Source organism: Scyliorhinus canicula, chromosome 1 (genome assembly GCF_902713615.1).
Source record: "Scyliorhinus canicula chromosome 1, sScyCan1.1, whole genome shotgun sequence".
Classification (NCBI taxonomy): Eukaryota; Metazoa; Chordata; class Chondrichthyes; order Carcharhiniformes; family Scyliorhinidae; genus Scyliorhinus; species Scyliorhinus canicula.
In genome coordinates, this window is record NC_052146.1 from 270106486 (window position 1) to 270126246 (window position 19761).

Genomic DNA, 19761 nt, shown 5'->3' on the forward strand with positions numbered 1-19761 from the left:
CCAACTTTGGGCCAAAGGGAAATGCTATGCTAGGAACTGATGCCTATTTTTCTAAGTAAGCTGACATTAGGATGTTGCGATAGTAAGCTTTGTGCTTTTAATTCACTCTGGAAGCATTGCAAAACTGGTACTTATGTGACATCCCCTTTCATTCCTATCATGTATTATATAGTAGCTTTTTTTTATAGCCACAAAGTGAATGACAAAAGACACAAGCACAAGTGAATTTGTGACATGAAAGTTTTTATGCTTTAATAAGCTAGTGGTGTCAAAAATACATTACCTCATTAGATTAAAATTTCCCGTACAGAATAAGATATTAAGAGCCAAGCCTTACAGATATTAAATACTTGTAATAAAACCTATGGTTATTAATATTAGAACTGAAACACTGGCATAATATTTTTAGCATGTGCTTGCATTGTCTGTTTAATGTTGAGACTGCACCAAGTCTATAAATCCCCAAAAGTTTGCCTGCAACCCTAAACTTCAAATGCATTGACATTTTTGAGCCAAAATATCAGATGATTCCTCCACCTAAAATTTACCGTACCCTGACCCCCTTCCTTCGATTTTCAGAAACTAGTCTTGGTGCTTCCTTTAAATATTTCCTTCGGGAAAAAAATATCAGTGCTCAAAACTAGTGGCACTTAAAGGGTTCCCTGCAATGTAAAAGCAACTTTATCACTGAAGAGTTTATGTATCGAGGTCAAACCTTCATAGTCTGTTGTAAGTGTGGACCTGTTGAATATACAGTGGGGAAGAAGTATCACAATATAATGTCACTCATCTGTAGAATACCCTTATAAAGGGAACATTTGAGCTCAACGAATAAATCCGAAAAATTAAAGTATGAGGCCCCATTGTTTTTCAATGACGGTGAGAATTGACCCATTTAACCCCCAATTTACAGTCTTTTGGGAAAACTTTGCACCTTCCTCTCATGAAGTTAAGTGTAAAATACTTTCTTGCAACAGCTAGCCCCATTTATCATGTGTAGAGCATAAAGGTTTGACCTTAATTCAGCAGGGTCCCACAAAATTCCACGACAAGTCAACAGAATAAAAGAACTGTGTTATACCTGACCAAAGAAAAATACAACTAAATATATTTTAAATCTTTTATTTTTTGTGTTTTGATGTATTCTCTTACTGTGCATTGGATGTGTAAAATATTCCAGCTTTTTGGCAGCTTGCCATTCTCAAGACGCCCCTAGGTTACCACTGGCCAGAATGCCAATTGAATGCAAAACCCAGTGCTGAATAATAAAATGATTTAACTTGATTATGTGATTACAAGTAGAAATCCATTCTGTTTCTGCTACTTGAAGTACCAGTACAAGATTAACATCAAAAATCTATAAATCTTTCAAAGCTTAATATTTAGTAAATGAACCACCAAAAAAGAAAAAAAAAGCTTATTGAAGCTACAGTGTGCAACTGAACAAAATGTCCACATACAAATATATCTGCTTTCTAATATAAATTTTTAGTCGTTAGTATTTTAATTCACTGATCATCTGTAGGAAAAATAGTAGAACATTTTAATTGTCTTATTTTTAAAAAAATTAAGTGCATTTCTTTCAACACATGAAAATAGCTGCTTTTTAATTGAAAGAAGAGTGAGTTGAGAATTAAGAAAGAACATCGTAATGCTACAGGAACAAAAAAACCGAGAATCTTTTTTCGAAATAAAAGATGTTTTAGTTAAAAATCTAGAAAGATTCGGCTCGACAGGTGTGATGCTAGAATGGCAAGAATAATAGAACACGCAGGCTAATCTGAGAAAAGTCATTATGTAAAGATGTGGACAAGTTGAACAAATGATTCTTTAAACTACATGTCAATAATGGACTACTTGCAAAATATATCTTTAGGAACTGAAGCAGTTATCACAGTTCAGGCTAGTGGTTTATTGCAGAACCATTTAAGTTGCTTGGTCGAGCGCTCTAAGCAATTCGCGTCCATGCAGAAGTGTTGAGCTCCCCAGTACAGGTGCATTTACTTCACAGTCATACCTTGTCAGCTCTGGCAAGGAATAAGCAAGAAACGATGAACCCAAAAGACGACTTGCTGTTCCTGCAGTTATAAAAATGGACAAAGAAATGTTTATGCTATGATTAAGATTACTTTAAAATAGTTATCCACCAAACATCATGGTAGAAAGTATCAATTTTACTATTCAGGATACCGTGCACATTGTTGTTTGTGCAGTTCCTAAAATTGCAAATTAAAGAGGGACATGCTTAAAACCAATGTTTTAACAGGTGGAGACAAAATAACATACGGATCTAGAAATTGGGATACACCAGGGGATAATTGCTGCATATGAGTGTTGACGACCAAGATAGCCCAATATTGAGCATCGGGTCACATTTTAACAGAGCCTGTCAATGCCAGCATTTCATTAATGAAGGAATGATGGCAGCAGCTCTCAAATAGGCGAGTAGGATAGACAATTCGGCATTACTTTTTTTGAAGTTATCAATGACTGGGGAGTGGAACAATTGAGACTCGGGTCTGAGGAATCAGTGACTGGATCAGGGTGGATCGGTGGCTGGGTTGGTAGTGGGGGAGGAGGAGTTTAGAGGGCACGTTGGGAGTGCGGTGGGAGGTGGTGGTTCTTTCGATGTGGAACATGCACATTCAGGGAATTATGGAGGCTTTCCTACCATTAAACAAATCACTCAGGAGATAGAAATCAGAAGGAATTGAGTACAGAGAAGAACCCAGGGAAGGACAATATCCATTCTTACCTGTAAGTGAACCTGAACTCCAGGATTTCTTCTGTATTAATGGGAAATCATTCTCAGACTTAATGCTTTTCATTCGCTTCCACAGCATCTGTGAAGAAGCGTTACTCCTTGGTGAGTCTTCAAATGGCGATTCCTTAAACAGAAATAAGTCAATCCATAGATATCCATTTGACCATATAACTCATGGCAAAATGCTGGCTTAACCAGGGATCTTCCACATCCCATGAAATAATTTCTAAAAAGAGACACATTAGATGGTATTCAATAGAGGTGATAGGTGTCTCACACTTAGGATGGAAGATTGGCTAGAGCTTCACGTCATCTCTTTTAGGGAAACCTGCTGAATTAATTGGAACTAAGGCACTTAACTGAGCAGCAGTGGGCCTTTCCTAGCATCCTTAATCCTGGGACTGGAAGCTCTATTGAATATCAGTGCCCACCCAAGGCTTTATCATTGCTGGATCCCAGACCATAAGTGAGTCACAATGGGAGGTTATGGCGAATCAGCAGCAAGGGCGGAGAGTTGGCACTCGGTGGGCCACCCCCTTCTCGAGGCTGGGTTTCGCAAGCAGTGCCGACAGGGTTTGCTTGTCGTACTCCCTGCATGGTGATCCTACTGCCTGCCACTGGTTGAACGCCAGTGGAATGAGGCCCTTACATTGGTGGAGGCAGAAAGGTGGTCAGCTGCAGAGGCAGTGTGGGGAAAGGACAGATTTAAGAGAGGAATCAGGTAGGAAGGAGGGGGTTATAAGGTGAAATATAAGCTTTTTTTTTCTTTTTGTTGTTGATGACGTGGTGATATTGATATTGCAAGTCCGCTGTGAATGTTGTTGGTGTTCCTTGTTATCTTAAGTACCCAATGCGTCATCCCGAGGTGTCTGCATGGTCACATCACTGATGTTGACTGGCATTGACTTTTTTTTTGTGCTTGTGGTGTTGATTTATTGTCTCATCCGCCTTGGATGCTGGTGTGCTTTGCCATTGTGTACAAGTCGTTGTTTCATTGCTGTTGTTTCTGTCGTTCCTGTTTTTGTTGTTTCCGTTGCCGTACTTGTCGCTGTTTTTGTCGTTTCCGTCTTTGTTGTTGTCGCTATCTTTGCTCCTGACTTTGTTGTGTTTGTTGCCATTCTTGTTGTTTCTGTCTCTGTCGTTGTCGCTATCTTTGTTCCTGACTTTGTTGTGTTTGTTGCCATTCTTGTTGTTTCTGCCTCTGTCGTTGTCGCTATCTTTGTGCCTGACGTTGTTGTTTGTCTTGTTGCGCTTCATGTTGCTTTTATTCTTGCTGTTGTCGTTCTCGTTTCTGCTGTGCTTCTTGCTATTGTTGTTTGTCTTGTCGCGCTTCATGTTGCTTTTCTTCTTGCTGTTGTCGTTCTCGTTTCTGCTGTGCTTCTTGCTATTGTTGTTGGTCTTGTCGCGCTTCATGTTGTTTTTGTTCTTGCTGTGTTTCTTTTGACTTTTGTTTTTCTTGTTATACTCTATGAGTGTCCCGAGTGGATAATTTGAGTCATTGAGCATTCCGTCTCGCGAGTGGTGCAAATGATCTGATGTTGCATCGGTGCAGGTGACATCAATCAGTTGTGGAGAATTGGATTCCGCATCTTTGCTTTCTTGGTGCTCGTCTTCTCGCGAGTGGTGCGAATGATCTGATGTTGCATCGGTGCAGGTGACATCAATCAGTTGTGGAGAATTGGATTCCGCATCTTTGCTTTCTTGGTGCTCGTCTTCCGGAGTCAAAGTCTTCTCGATTACAATTGACGTGGTGTCTGTGGACTCTCGGCGCTCCTCTTCTGGAGTCCAAATCTGCATGATTTCACTTGGCGTGGTTTCTCTAGACTCTTGGTGCTCCGCTTCTGGAGTTAAAATCTTCATGATTTCTGTTGATGTTATCTCACTGGACTCCAGGTGCTCCTCTTCTGGAGTCAAAATCTGCATGGTTTCTTTTGTTTGATGTCTCTGGACTCCAGGTGCTCCTCTTCTGGAGTCAGAATCTGCATGGTTTCTTTTGGCTTGGTCTCTCTGGACTCCAGGTGCTCCTCTTCTGGAGTCAGAATCTGCATGGTTTCTTTTGGCGTTGTCTCTCTGGGCTCCAGGTGCTCCTCTTCTGGAGTCAAAATCTGCATGTTTTCTTTCGCCATCGTCTCTCTGGACTGTTGGGTGGCCCGACTCTGTGCTTCTGTACAGACAAGCTGAGAACTGTCAGTCTCACTGTGATCCTGTACGTTGAGTGTGATCACCTTGTCACTGTCTTCGCATGCAGTGGGCAGAGGTGCATTGTCTTCTTCTTGTTCCTGTGAGCGTGTTGGACTTTCATAGTCCGCTCTTTCTTCTTGTTCCTGTGAGCGTGTTGGTAGACTTTCATAGTCTGCTTGCGGTTGCTCAGGTACAGCGGGTTTACCTTCATGGTCTTGTTCATGCTTGGTGTCCGCCCGGGAGTGTTTGCTTGCATCCCTGTTGGCGTCTTTCATCACTCGCACTGTGGAGCCTGTCATCGCTCGCTCCGTGGAGTCTTCCTGTGCTCTCTGTGTGGCGTCGTCTTCGTCTTGGGTATTGCTGTCATCCAATGTATCGACGAGCTGCCATGGCACCATGGTGTTGGATTCATCCACCATGAGTAGAGTCGTGTTGAGCTTTGCAACGGTGTCGCTGATGCTGTGATCAGCATGTCCAAATAACTCCTCCATGTCTGAGTAGTATTCTTTGAAACCCATTTCATCTTCGTTGGCTTCTTCTACCACGAGTTGATTCGTGTTGAACTTTGCGACCGTGTCGCTGATGCTGTGATAAGCATATCCGACTGACTCAGCTGTGTCTGAGTAGTATTCTCCGAAAACCAAATCATCCTGGTTGGATTCTTCTACCACGAGTTGATTCGTGTTGAACTTTGCGACCGTGTCGCTGATGCTGTGATAAGCATATCCGACTGACTCAGCCATGTCTAAGTAGTATTCTTTGAAAACCAAATCATCTTGGTTGGATTCATCTACCACGAGTTGGTTCGTGTTGTGCTTTGCGACCGTGTCGCTGATGCTGTGATAAGCATATCCGACTGACTCAGTCAGGTCTGAGAGGTAATCGTCGAAAAACAAATCATCTTTTGTTGTTTCGGAATTCTTTTTGTTCGCTTCACTGTGTGTGGTGAAGGCAGCTTTTTCCAAGGTTTTGTGCAAGTTGTTTTTCACTGTTGGTTTAAGTTCAGGCGTTTTTCTGTGTTCTGAGGCAAGAAAATTTGGTTTTACCACTTTAAGTGTCTTGGTTTCAATTTTCGGGCATTTCCCTTTTAAGTGGGCGTGGTCAGGATTATCAGACGTCATGACGTCACGCGTAGGAACGACTTGCACATGCGCAAATCGGCTTTCTTTCCTTGTGCGGTTCGGTGTCCATTGCGCATGCGCGGCTTGCGCATGCGCATGACGGTCCGCGACGAAGACTTTTTTTGACTGTGCATGCGCGGCTTGCGCATGCGCATAACGATCGGCGCCGCGATCTTTTGTAAACTGCGCATGCGCGACTTCCGGTTCCGGCGCATGCGCGACTTCCGGTTCCGGCGCATGCGCGACTTCCGGTTCCGGCGCATGCGCAGACGCGATTTGTAGTTCTTTGCTTACCAGAGACTGCAAAATGTGCTCCGACGCCATTTTATCGCGGATTTCAGCGTTTTTTCTTTCTAAAAGTTGTAAGTTACCTTTTCTTTCCGATCTGGACTGGATTTCAGCGTTTTGGCTTTGTGAGAAATTCTTTTTATTTCTTCTTTTTGATCTGTACTTTTCATTCGCGATTTCTTGCTCTTTTCGTGATTTTCTAAGTTTTGCATCACTCAGTCTCTGTGCAGTTTGGACTCTGAGTATGTCTTGCTGTTCAAATTTCTCACAGTACTCTTCAAATTTGTTTAGTAACGTTTGTAAGCTGTTTTTGTCTTCACCTTTTGAGTATTTAAATCCATTATAAACTTTCCTAGCTTCATGTCCTTCGATGAGGATTGCTATTTTAATTTCGTCTGAGGCTGCTGCTGCATCATATGCTATGATACCGAAATCGAACATTTGTTTAAACCTTTCCCAGACACTTCTTACTTTTCCAGTCGTGTCCAGGTGAAGTGGGTATCCAAGGCACATCCTCTCATCAGCAATGTCTTCCCAAGTCGAATGTCCAGCAGGAGATCTCCATGCCATTCTTGGTTGAGATTTCCATGCCATTTTTTTTTGTTTTCTGTATCTGCAGCTGAGTTGTCCTGTCATAAGCGTCTGAAATCACTCCTGGGTACCATGTGTTGTTCCTCGTGTCTTAATAAAGCTCGCAGTCTCAAATGTGGAGAAGATGCTTTATTGTGGGTTCGTTCAGTTTCCAGAGCTCGACCTAGAACTACCTTCCAGTGCTAACTACCAGCTTTGCTTGCTGTGTCCTGCTTACCAGCCCGCCTGCTGTGAAGAGTGTGTCCTCACTTCCTGTCCTGATCTATTTATATGGCTCTCCCGTGCTCCCTCTAGTGGTCGCTCAGTTGTGTTGCATCTGGTTAACTTGTGATCACCACACACGCCAAACACATTATGGCATGGTAGTGTATTATTAGGGTGACTAGGCTTGATAACTAGGTTAATTGGCCCTTGAATTGTCATTCGGCAGCCTGCCAGCCCCACAGCCCCATGTATTACTATTGGGGTGAGTTTGGGGATGGGCAGAGTGGTGGTGGGATAGGTGTCCACCAGATTTTACATCACCTCCTCCACCCCATGGGAAACACACCTACTGGGGACACATAAAATTCAGCCCAGAGTTAGCATCCACTATCTCTGGTGCTTCCTCTTTTACAAGCCTAGGAAGTAAGATATAGGCCATCCGGTCCTCGGGATTCATCAGCTTTTAATACCGGATATTTTTCTAACACTTTATCTCTGTTGATAGTAATTACTTTAAGCTATTCATTTTTATTACCCCACATTACTCTCTATTTCTGCTATGTAATTTGTGCTTTCTACTTTGATGATGGACGCAAAATATTTGTCCAATGTCTCTGTCGTTTTCTCATTCCACATATTAATTTCTCCTATTTCTGACTCAGGATTGTTGACTTTAGCTGCTTTCCTCCTTTTTATGTACATGTAAAATCTCCTACAGTCTGGGCGGGATTCTCCGTCCCGCCAGACCTATTTTCTGGTGCGGCCCGTCCCCACTGGCGGCGGATTCTCCGTTCCAGCAGCCGGAAATGGATTTTCCCATTGTGACCACCCCCATGTTGTCGGAAAATTCGCGGGCGGGAGTGTAATGCCGGCGAAGTGGAGGATCCCACTGACGGAGAATCCCGCCCTCTGTATTTTATGTTCCTGGCTGGTTTATTCTCAAATTTTCTCCCTTTTAATCAAATGTTTTGTCCCTCTTTGCTGGCTTTTAAAAACCCTCCCACTCCTCAGACTGTGAACCATTTTAGCAAAAGCAAAGGGCAGTATATAACTGTTTCTGATCTTTTAAAAATAAATTACACATGACCACAAATTGCAGACTTACTTGATTACAATGGAGATTGGGCAAAATAGACAAATCAGGTCCACATTAATCTTCTACCTTTAGATGTTGCACTGTATTCCATTTTTGGAACTGACTTCAATATAATTTCAGGTGAGCTAGCTCAAACCCGATTCAAGGACATGACGTTCTTAAATTCTGTGTGATTACGGGTGGGATTTTCCCATTTTTGTTTTTGCAGAGAGTGTTGCAGCGGTGTTGAAGCCGTCAACCCCAACTGCGGTTTTCTCCACCGTGTTGCTCATGGAATTAGTCAAATAGAATTGAAGGGGCGAGTCCCACTGTGTCACCTTGATGGGGCAAGCTCGCCACCAACTTCGTCCTGGTACACTGAAGTAAAAATAGAACACTCCCACCCCACGCAACACCCCAGCCCTAGCAGGGTCAAGGGGAAAATGAAGGGTCTAATAATCTGATAATCTAGTGGAGGTGAGTCGAGCGGGGGAGTGGATTATTAGGCGTAGAGGCTTGATAATTGTGGTATCTCCATGGAGCACATGTATCAGGGTTAATGATTGTCCTCGTATGGCTCGAGGACTATGCACTCCCCCACTAATTATGGGGCAGGGACTGTTGTATATAAGGTCGACCTGGCTGGAACAGGTCTCCAGAAAGGCCGGTAAAGCCTAACCGGGTCCTGTGTGTGGAAACGTTTCTGTTGTGAATAAACTAATACTTTGTTTTTACTCAACTTACTCCGTTGCTTTCACTAAACTGGCGTCGAGGATCAACTGTGATTATGGAACTGTGTTAGCTGACATGCTGAGGGACTGTTTCATCTGTGGCAGTAATGGCCATGATGTCTACAAACGTCTTTTGGGTGAAGGTTCCCTGACCTTTTCATCAGGCATTACAAATTCCTCTATCGCAGAAAAGCGTAGCCCGGGGAGTGAAGGAACTTCAGACAATTGAAGTCAATGACCTCAACCGCAACCCCCCGCAACACCCCATGCCTCCACATGCAGACCATTGCGAGACTGCGGAACGGTGGCCTCATGATCAGAGGCACCCTCTCTGGACTTTCAGAGCTGAGGGCACCCCCTGTGCCAAGTGTGGCCACTGCAATCGCCCGCTGCGGCGCCCCTGTGAGTCGCCTTCCATTACCAGAGCAGGCAGTTGACCCCCCCAAAGCAGGCAAAGTCGTGACAGTCCTTAATTTCATGGACTCCCTGCCATCGACTGCTCCGTGCATCCACAGTTGGATGCCGTATGATCCCATTTTATCCAAAGTTTAACATATGGTTTTGACCGGTGGCACAGGTCAACAACTCCCAGTGGAGCTGAAGGCTTTTTCAACAAAGGTGGCAGAGTTGACCGTGGAGTACGGTCCTCCTCTGGGGTACCAGGGTCGTCGTTCCCAAGAAAACGTTCCTGTTGTGAATAAACCTGTACTTGATTTTTACTCCACTGACTCCATTGCCCTTGCTGAAATAATTACATTCTAATTTATTATTAATGGTGTTCCTGACGTTCAACGTTGGGATTCCCATTACATAACTGGCAGGGGGATGGGAACAGTCGTAATGAGACTTCCCTCTGGTACAAAACACAGTTTGAGCCTCTTGCATGATTCCCTCGCTCCCATCACTAAAACAGCCTGAGAACAATGGGAACGTAACCTCCCAGCCTAAGTTAATTTTAATTTGCTGCTTTGGATTAAAGGACTGTGCATGTTGATCAATGTGGTGAATTTATTGCTGTAACAATTCACCATGTGCTTATCTGTATTACGCTGTTGCCCATGTGGGCTCCACCTATGGACCATTGTATGGTATTACCTATAATGTAGCATGTTGGGGCCTGTGTGGGCTCCGCCCCTGGCTCCACCCCTTGAGGGGAGGTATAAAGAGCAGTCGCCCTGTAGGCGACTCCCACTAACAGATCAGTCGCAGGCAGGCACTGTTCTAGTTGATTAAAGCCACAGTTTACATCTACTCCTGGTTTCGTGTGAATTGATGGTCACATCAATCAGTTAGTTCTTGTTCTGTATAAAATAATTGGAGCTAGTAGTATAACCCTTTAAAGTAATTGAGAACTCTATAGTGTTTACAAATTGAGTTTGTTCTTTGACCTGTTTATAGATTTTTTATTTTACCGTGGTCTCCTCTAATAATTATTGCAGAGTAAGAAGTCTTACAACACCAGGATAAAGTCCAACATGTTTGTTTCAAACACTAGCTTTCGGAGCACTGCTTCTTCCTCAGGTGAATGAAGGGGTATGCTGTGCTCCAAAAGCTAATGTTTGAAACAAACATGTTGGACTTTATCCTGGTGTTGTAAGACTTCTTACTATGCTCACCCCAGTCCAACGCCGGCATCTCCACATCATGGCTAATGATTGTTCCAGAAGGTATGACATTTGATCATTGAAACATCGCAGAATCCGTAAAATCCATAGAACCCCAACAGTACAGAAGGAGGCCATTAGGCCCATCGAGTCTGTGCTGAACCTCTGAAAGAGTACCCTACCGTGCCTCCTCCCTTACCTATCCCCATAACCCCATAGCCATACATAACCTGCACATCTTTGGACACTATATAGGAATCAGTAGAACACTCTTTAACCAATTTAAATATGGAAAACAAAAAGCATTTCGAAAAGTGCACTACAGGCAGTCCTTTACTTTATGACATTCCAGCTACAACGAACGGCACTTACGACGTTTATAAATTGACACCGTTTCATCTTTACAATGCTAGTTTTGGCTTCATGATACCACACCAGTGAACAGTTGGTCTTTACCAAATGTTACCTTCCTTTTTGTTCTGCCTTTCATAGCCTCAGAAGAACAAATTGCTGCTCACACACAGTATAGAAATGTTTTTTAATAGTTTAGATTCTCTTATATCATGGGAGATACACTGCTGTCAGGCAATTATACGAAAGCAAAATTCAGTGAAAATAGGGGATCGCGACTTTGTTCGGGAGCCAAACCTCCCAATTGTCCCGATGGGAAAACCAGTTCTGAGTGCGGTTTCGACTCAGTCATGGTTTTCTGGAACCAGTTATATCGTAAGTCCGAGGACTGCCTGTACTGATTATATGAAAATAGACTTACTGCTGAGAGTTGGAATATCTGCTCTCCAAAATCCAGCTGCAGTTTGCGTTTTAAGTTGTTTCTGAAAGTCATTTCGGTGTTCATGTCTTTCCCATGCTGTCCAAAGTTGTCCAGGGACCTAATACAAAGCAGTAACATGGTGTGAAACTCTTTTCTTCTTCATTCCCCCTCTCTTCTGAAGATGTTGGGGCTGAAATTTGTTTTTATCAGTAATGCAAACAGGCCTCGTAGCAAATTGGCTGCCTGTTTCACAGTGTGTCCCATTTCCATTTCTACTGATGTTTGGCAAAGGCTAATTTCACCACTATTGATTCCACTGTAGGATATGGTTCCAATGGTGCTGATCACCACATGGTGCATTGCTAAAGAGACCATTCCCTATATGACATCCGATACAGTGAGCGCTAGTAGAATATATGATGGTGGAAGATGTTACATCCAATCTTGTCCTTTCCTGAATTCCATCTGTGCACTTAGAATCAGAGAATCCCTACAGTGCAGAAGAAGGCCATTTGGCCCATCGGGTCACACCGACCCTCTGAAAGAGCACCCAATCGAGACTCACTTCCTGCCCTATCCCTGTAACCCCACCTAACGTTTTGGACACTAAGGGACAATTTAAAATGGCAGTCACCTAACCTGCACATCTTTGGACTGTAGGAGGAAACCTGAGCACCCGAAGGAAACCCACGCAGACACGGGGAGAATGTGCAAACTCCACACACAGTCACCCTAGATTGGATTTGAACCCAGGTCCCTGGTGCTGTGAGGCAGCAGTACTAACTACTGTGCCACCGTGCTACCCACTTGGAGCAGGGAGCAACTAGGAAAGGGAACCTTGGCCAGTTTCCCTCCATAGCCTCGGGTGCTAAGTCTAATTTTACCAACCTTATCATGAGCTCAGCTGAGACCAGTAAATCTTTTGTTAAAATTAGTTTTTAGGATGTGGGTATCGCTGGCTGGGCCAGAATTTCTTGCCCACCCCTAACTTCCTTCATTTTCAGAGGGCATTTGAGAGTCAACCACATTGTTCTGGATCTGGAGTCACATGTAGACCAGAACGGGTAAGGTTGGTGGAGTTCCTCCCCCAAACGGTGGTTACAATTGACAATGATTTCTTGGTCATCATTGGACTTTTAACACCAGATTTTTACTGATTTCATCTGCTGTGATGGAATTGAACCCAGATCTCCCAGGTCTTGCCCCGGGTCTTTGGGTTACTAGTCCTGTGACAATTACACTAGGTCACAGCCTGTCCTGTACTCCAATGCCTCCCCTGACTGGCAGTATAATCTGGGACTTTGCCAGTATGTATAGTTTAGCTAGTCATTGGATTAACTAGCCGAGACTTCACTACTCTTCAGTTTTCCTTGGGCCTCTTCAAAAGCTTACTCCATATGAAAGCAACTTTCAGTCCCACATCACCTCCCTCTCCATCCACCAATGCTGCTTTATTGACCACGAGGAGGTGTGTGAAGCAGAACTAACTGCTAAGGTTCTCTCTTCCTGTTCTTTTTCAATGGCTATAAGGAAGTAAAGTAGTACTTTCGCTCATCACGAGAGAAAAGCTGAGAATGGGAGTTCAGCCAAACCACACTTGCATATGCTACATCATTGTGTTTTAAATATTTAATTCTTCATGCTTTCATACATAATTCTTCATGCTTGCAAACAAGATAAAAGTTTAAATGACTTCAATTTCCTTTTGTATTAATTTATAATACTTTTATAATTATGGACATCATTTAATGAGTGGCGGGATTTCCTGCCCAGCTACTGAAGTAAGGCAACCCCACAAGCATTTAATGCCCTGAGGAGCGTTAATTGGTCGAGACGGGCCTACTGTCCCATCTGGGGAGGAAGTGTCAACTCCAAGAGTTATTGGCCATCTATCTTGTCAGCAGCTCTCTGGACCCTGCAGCACCACCGAGACTGGTGGCCACTGCTGCGACTGCATTCAGTCCCAGAGGAGAAGAGCCAGGGGCCAGATGCAAGGTGAATATTGGCAGGCTCTTTCCCGAGCCAGACCAGGAAGCCGCTACGATGGAGGGAGGGTGCGCAGGGGGTCGGGTGAAAAGCAGGAGGTGAAAGGGGGGCCCCCCAATCACAAATGAATGAATGAGTGCCTGTGAAGGGCGGCAATTGAGGAGAGGGTCGACAGGCTGCCTAGGTCTTGCACACTACCTGTAAACTTGCAACAACTTTGAGGGTGAGAAGGTAGCTGGCAGAAAAGCCATCTGCAGAATTTTACCTGCTGCACCCTCTGCAGACTGTAAAATTCTGCCCTTTGTTTTCCACAACTTCACTATTAATTCACTATGAATTAATTTACTATGAAACCATTCACTATTTTCTCTTCAGGATTAAATAGCACTTTGAAGTGACAGAAGATCTGATGGTTGAGGAATTATTTTAGAAATGCAGTTTATGTTTAGGGGCCAGTTGACCCAGTTAGGTGAAGTATTGCTTAATAATGCCAATGGCATGAGTTTGAAATCACAACCTGGCTGAGGTAGATCTTAGGACTTGCCTCTTAGACTCATCCCATTTTGATATCATGCCAGTCATGGAAAGACTGTGACTGGAGTGCCATGGTTTGCGATCCACATTGAGGGCATGAAGAATCAGTTCAAGATACTGGGGGCGGGACATTTACCATCCCAAACGCCGCTGGGATTTCTGACCCTGACAAGAGTCGATAAGACTTTTGGCTGGGCTGCGGAATTTCCCACGGTGGGTCCTGCCACAACAGGGCTGGAATATCCCGGCCTGAGTCCTGCATTAAATTCAAGCAACCTCTTTGTGTTTGCTTCAGGAGTTCAGTTCAGAATGAACAACTGAGAGGGGACAGAGAAAAATAATTTGCTTCAATTGGAAGAAAGACTTTTCAGATAGCGTACAGAAATCCAAGAAGTCCAACTTTAGGATAAAGTTTGCAGAGCGTAAAGGAAATGCTAAATAGTCATGAATAAGTCTGTGTGCTGGAATTAAATTATGCCGTGAATATCAGTGCACAATTGTTAGAATTAGCACTTCAGTTTTGAAATGCCTGGCGAATTGCAAGATTTTTTATATTTCCAAAGATATAGGGCGGAATTCTCCGCTCCCGGGAAAAATCGGGAAGGCCGTCGTGAACTCGGCCGAGTTTCACGACGGCCTCGGAGGCCGCTCCTCTCACCGTATTCACCCCCACCCGGGGGGCTAGGAGCGGTGCTCCGTTATTCTCGGCCGCCGGGCCTTGACGCTTGCGTCAAGGCGGCGCGTCAAGAATGACACGACGGCGGCGCCTATGTGACGTCAGCCGCGCATGCGCAGGTTGGCCGGCTCCAACCCGCGCATGCACGGCTGACGTCACAACGGCTGATGGCTCAAACCCGCGCATGTGCGGTGGCCGTCTTCCCCTCCGCTGCCCCGCAAGACGTGGTGGCTTGATCTTGCGGGGCGGCGGAGGGGAAAGAGTGCGTCGCTTTTAGACGCTGCCCTCCCGAGCACGGCCGTGGTGCTCACTCCCCTCTCAAATGGGCCTTTGGCGCCCATGTTCACGACGGCAGCGACCAGGTGTGGTTGCCGCCATCATGAACCGGTCGCGGACGGCAGACCATTCGGGCCGGAGAATCGCCGGTCGCCGTGGAAAACGGCGAGCGGCGATTCTTCCGAGCGGGGGGTGGGAGAATTGCGGGGGGCACCAGGGGGGCGTGAAATCAGTCGCCCGGCCCTCCCGCAATTCTCCCACCCGGCGTGGGGAGCGGAGAATCGCGCCCGTATTGTTTCAGAACCACTCCCTAAAACAAACATCAGTGTCTTCAACTTTTAAACTACCATTCAAAAGTACATACAGTACAGTAATATCATTTCCTATTGTTCTCTTTACCTTTGTTTATACAGTGACATATGCACTGGTTGGCCAGGTGGGATACCAGGCAATGAGCCCGTCCTCTGATCCGTTAATCTCCATTTTGTGGGTGTACAGTTAAAGGGCGGATCCGGCGGCCATTGAACGTTTGGCCTGCCACCCATCAAGGATGCCGGAGTACTTGCAGGTGCTTGGTAAGATGGCAGGGAATTACCATTCCCAGTGTTGTACGACAGTGGATGAATATGAGCGGGGTTGCTCTTGTTTGACGGTGTCATCTGGGGACCATACTTGTCGAGCGTCATCTGTCGGTGTGAAGTCACAAAATTTGGAGCAAATGACTGGAACATGCTGTTCATGTTGGTGGAATAATCTTGCGTTCTTGACGGGTTCTCGGAACTGAGCTGCTCATCGTGGCAGATTGGGCTTAACTGGAAATCCTCCCCATCCATAGGAATGTAGGGAGCCAGAGTTTCGAGGTCCAGGTCACTCAATTCCGTCTAGAACAACAAATGAAGGATAATGAATGGAGTACAGGCTATTATGTGTTGAATACTTGGAACATGGATCAGACTGTTCAGCTTTACACATTCAACAGCACGTAAACTAGTCTACTTAACAGCAAACCAAATGAAGATAAAAAAGCAGCACAGCATTTCCGGAACGAGGATAAGGTTTAGACAGGACTGCCGCAGCTTGAGAACAAACTTGTCACAACAACCATGCAAAATAAGGAAAAAGAAAATTTGATTTTAACTGCTTTCAGAAACAAGCCCTGAGGAATAGTAATGATAAGCTGGAATTTAACTTCAATTTCTGCTCCCCACCCCACAAAAGAACATTTTGCTCCCTTATCGAGAAGCACAAAAGTTATCTGCCATGTCATTAAATTCCTGATGAGGGAAAGCTGTCCTGATATTTGAAAAAACAAGTATTATTCGCAAAAAATAAAGACCTCAGACTTATTTTTCCTGTACTTTGCTCTTTTATTATTCCCTGCAGATGCTTATGGAAAATTACCTTCTCCAGTTTCTTCAGCGATAGTTATGACTTAGTGCACTGCAAAAAACCCAGTTAACACATTAAAAAGGTGTAACTTATTTGAGGTTTTCTGCACGATCTTGCAGCGTAGAAGGGGAAGTTCTCATTAGTTCACTGGTATCTAAATCAAATTTGGGGAGTTCAACAGCATGTAAAATCACTGTGGAATGTATGCATTTAACTGCGCATGCGTGGGCTCCACTGGGAGGTAATGTGGTGGAAATCTTCATATGGATGGGCAGATGGGATTGGATGCGGGTAGGGGGCGTTAAAGGACCCAAAATGGAAGCTGCTTGGAAGCTGGCTTCAAACTCACCGACAGACAGGGTAAGTGGGCAGAGAGCCAACTCGTTCCCAGGAGGTGGGTTTGGTATTTTCAATATATTGAGGCTGGAAGGCTGAGATTTAAACTGCTTTACAGATTTAAGTGTGGTAGGCCAGCTTCCCAGGGCTTTGGGAAATTAGGTAGTTGCAGTGAGTTGAAGAAAGCCTTAGGGAGCACTCCTTGTGGGTCATGAGGAGCAGGTGTCCTTCCTCCTGGCTCACATACACCCCTACCATCAGACCTTCCTCCCTCCCCCAACCTACCACAGGATTGCATAATCTCTGGGATTGGATGCTCTCATGGGGTTAAAAATTGTACCCCCAATGGTCATAAATCAGGATGATTTAATCCTGTGGCTTTTTCCAAAAGATTCCCTATCTGGCTAGAAGCCAAGCCCATTGCTCAGGCTGTCTTCTGTGCAGAATGTCAAAAGGCACACACTATAGGGGAAAACCCCACATCCAGCGGGGAATTTCAGATCTCCACGTTTCCCACACACTACCAAGACCACCCTCCTACCCGTTCCCAGTGAGTCAGAATGCTAGGATTCGCTTTCAGAAGTTGCTGTAAGTTTCAAAGGAATAATGACAGCGATCGCTGACCATTTTATCATCTTTGCTACTGCAAAATCCCGGCCAATATTCCTGATCTGCTCCTTCATATTCGGCAGGTTGGAGGTTCAATGTTGTGTCTCACATGTAAAAATGAAGCACGGTGCATTTTCCTTGGAAACAATTTGGTGTTTGAATTATTACATTCACACGTTATTATTTACTGCCTTACAATCTTGTATATTTTACGTGGTACTCTTTCGCATCACCAAAAAATGTGGATATACATTGTCTACTCAGTAGACTTTTTCAAATCTCTGAATATTGTGTTAACAATGGATAAAATTGTGGAGAGTATACTGCACTTTAAGGTACTTTTGGAGTCATTGTGCTAGTGAGAGGAAGTCAGCCCTCAACAAAAACCCTAACCCCTCAATGACTGTTCATTTTCCCCTGAAGGAGCAACGTAACACAAATGGAAATACTCCAATCCATTTGATATAATAATTTTGAACAATATTAACATTTTAGGATACTCACCAAATGTTACTGAAACAAGATGTGGTACTGTACTTACTGCCGTATGCCTATGCTGTTCTCTATTTATTTATTATATTTCAAGAAAAGTACATATATAAGTAAGAAATAAAGGGTGAACCAAGTTCTCTGAACTCCTTCATTGCACAGTACAAGTAATAATCCTGCTCAAAGAATTCTGAGGTGACCTTGCTGTACCTTAATTAAACAGAGGAAATAGATGCTCTTGTCTTTATATCTGTCTCCAAGGAACCTCACTGACTGAGTGATACAGCTTAAGTTAATGGTTATTTTGTGTTTATTTTAACAAACTAACCTGAGTGCTGCATTGTTTTTTTGTTTCAGTGTCCATAGCAAAAAGCTTCTCAATCAGTTCAATCTTGAGATCATTGTCGAACGAACTGTAGTAGTCTCCAGGGCTACTTGGCTATAATTGTAAAGTAAAGAAACATTTTGAAATGTATTGTCCTCAAGAATAATCTGATTCATCCCCTCACTATAGTGCATCACTAAATGGTATCAAGCATTACTTACAGCTGTCTCACAGGTCTGATTCTAAACCTTTGTTGCGTGCAATGAATGAAGGTACTGTTGTTTTTCAGAACTTGGTTTCAAAAACAATGGAGGTCGAGAAAATAGTCTGATAGTACAATTCTACCTATCTTAGAGACTATTGTGGAAAATGGGTACAAAATGTGAGATAAATTTCATCCTACCAGAAGTAAAAGAACATTGAAATGGTAGACTAAAAAGTAACATTAAGACATAAAATCCTTTCAATTTGGGAGAATTTTAATTTGTGTGGCTACAGACAGTGAAAAAAACTTAATTTACACTGAACTGTCATATAAACTAGACAGCTTTATTTAACAAATATTATTTTAAATAAAAGTTCTTATTATGTTTTTTAATACTGTCTCAGAAAAGGTCTTTCTAAGCACCCTTTGGATACACACACACTGCAGAATTAAATTTAGGGGCATGTAATATTCAGCGGTATCACATAAATTACTGGTCAGAAAACCATAGGCAATACACGGCATTTAATGGAAAGCTATAAGTAGCCATGCAGTGCTTCCTTTTGGGAAGGCCCACTGTATTAAATGCTTCTTAGGGATTATGGAACCCAGGGGTCGAAATCCCACCCTTCAACTGCTCAGCAGTGCGAGTGGGAACGGTGGTTGCTATGGGCAATGCACCCACCTGAGGCTAGGATCACAGTGGGACCGAGGCCACAGGTGAGCGATGCAGGATGGGGGTCATGAAGTTGGCTGTTGGCAGCTTTTGGCTTTTCCACCCCTCCCTGGCTTCCTGATCAGGCATTGACTGTGTTTGAATGAGGGGTACCTGCACCCCGCCCAGTCCCCTTCTCCCACTCAGAACACTGCAAGCAACCCGGATAGGGTTTGCCTTTCGGCTTCCCGCATGGCTGAACTAGAGAGCACTTTCTAAGCACTCGCTTCATTAAGGGAGGCATTTTCTGGGCTCGCCAGCCACCGGGATCATCTGCTCCTGACGAAAGTAGACTGATTTGTGTCTGGGCCACTAAATCGGCAGTAGCTGGTCATAGAATCATAAAATTTACTGTGCAGAAGAAGACCATTCGGCCCATCAAGTCTGCACAGGCTTTTGGAAAGAGCACCCCACTCAAGCCCATGCCTCCACCCTAACCCCGTAACCCCATCTGACCTTTTTGGAAACTAAGGGCAATTTAGCAAGGCCAATCCACCTAACCAGCACAGGTTTGAACTGTGGGAGGAAACCGGAGCACCCAGAGGAAACCCACGCAGACACGGGGAGAATGTGCAGACTCCGCATAGACAGTGACCCAAGCCAGGAATCGAACCTGGGACCCTGGAGCTGTGAAGCAACTGTGCTAACCACTGTGCTACCATACCACTGGCCAAAACATCCCAGGCAAAGTGTTTTTTTCAACAAAAGCTTACATTTATATTGTACTTATTATTTTAGAAGGGAAGAAAGGAATTTGAGGAGAGTTAGCAGAGACTGTCAAAAGCTGGGTTGAAGTGATATGTTTCAAAAAGTGTTTTTAAAGATCATAAAATGAGGGGGTGGGTTTTAGGTAGGGATGTTTAAAGTGTGAGGCAAGGTTTGGGGCTGAT

At 44.2% G+C, this 19761-nt stretch overlaps 1 protein-coding gene across 2 annotated transcripts in view; it reads right to left on the reverse strand.

Annotated features, from left to right (window-relative positions):
- Positions 1-226: 226 nt before the first annotated feature.
- epas1b (endothelial PAS domain protein 1b) overlaps positions 227-19761 on the reverse strand; it is a 182351-nt gene continuing 162816 nt past the window's right edge. For both annotated transcript variants that reach the window (XM_038813208.1, XM_038813201.1), the window contains exons 11-15: positions 17955-18065; positions 15203-15684; positions 11332-11449; positions 2756-2888; positions 227-2078 (exon numbers count right to left, since the gene is read on the reverse strand). In XM_038813208.1, coding sequence (XP_038669136.1) covers positions 1927-2078; positions 2756-2888; positions 11332-11449; positions 15203-15684; positions 17955-18065 — 996 coding nt within the window. In that variant the 3' untranslated portion in view covers positions 227-1926. The remainder of the gene's footprint in view (positions 2079-2755; positions 2889-11331; positions 11450-15202; positions 15685-17954; positions 18066-19761) is intronic.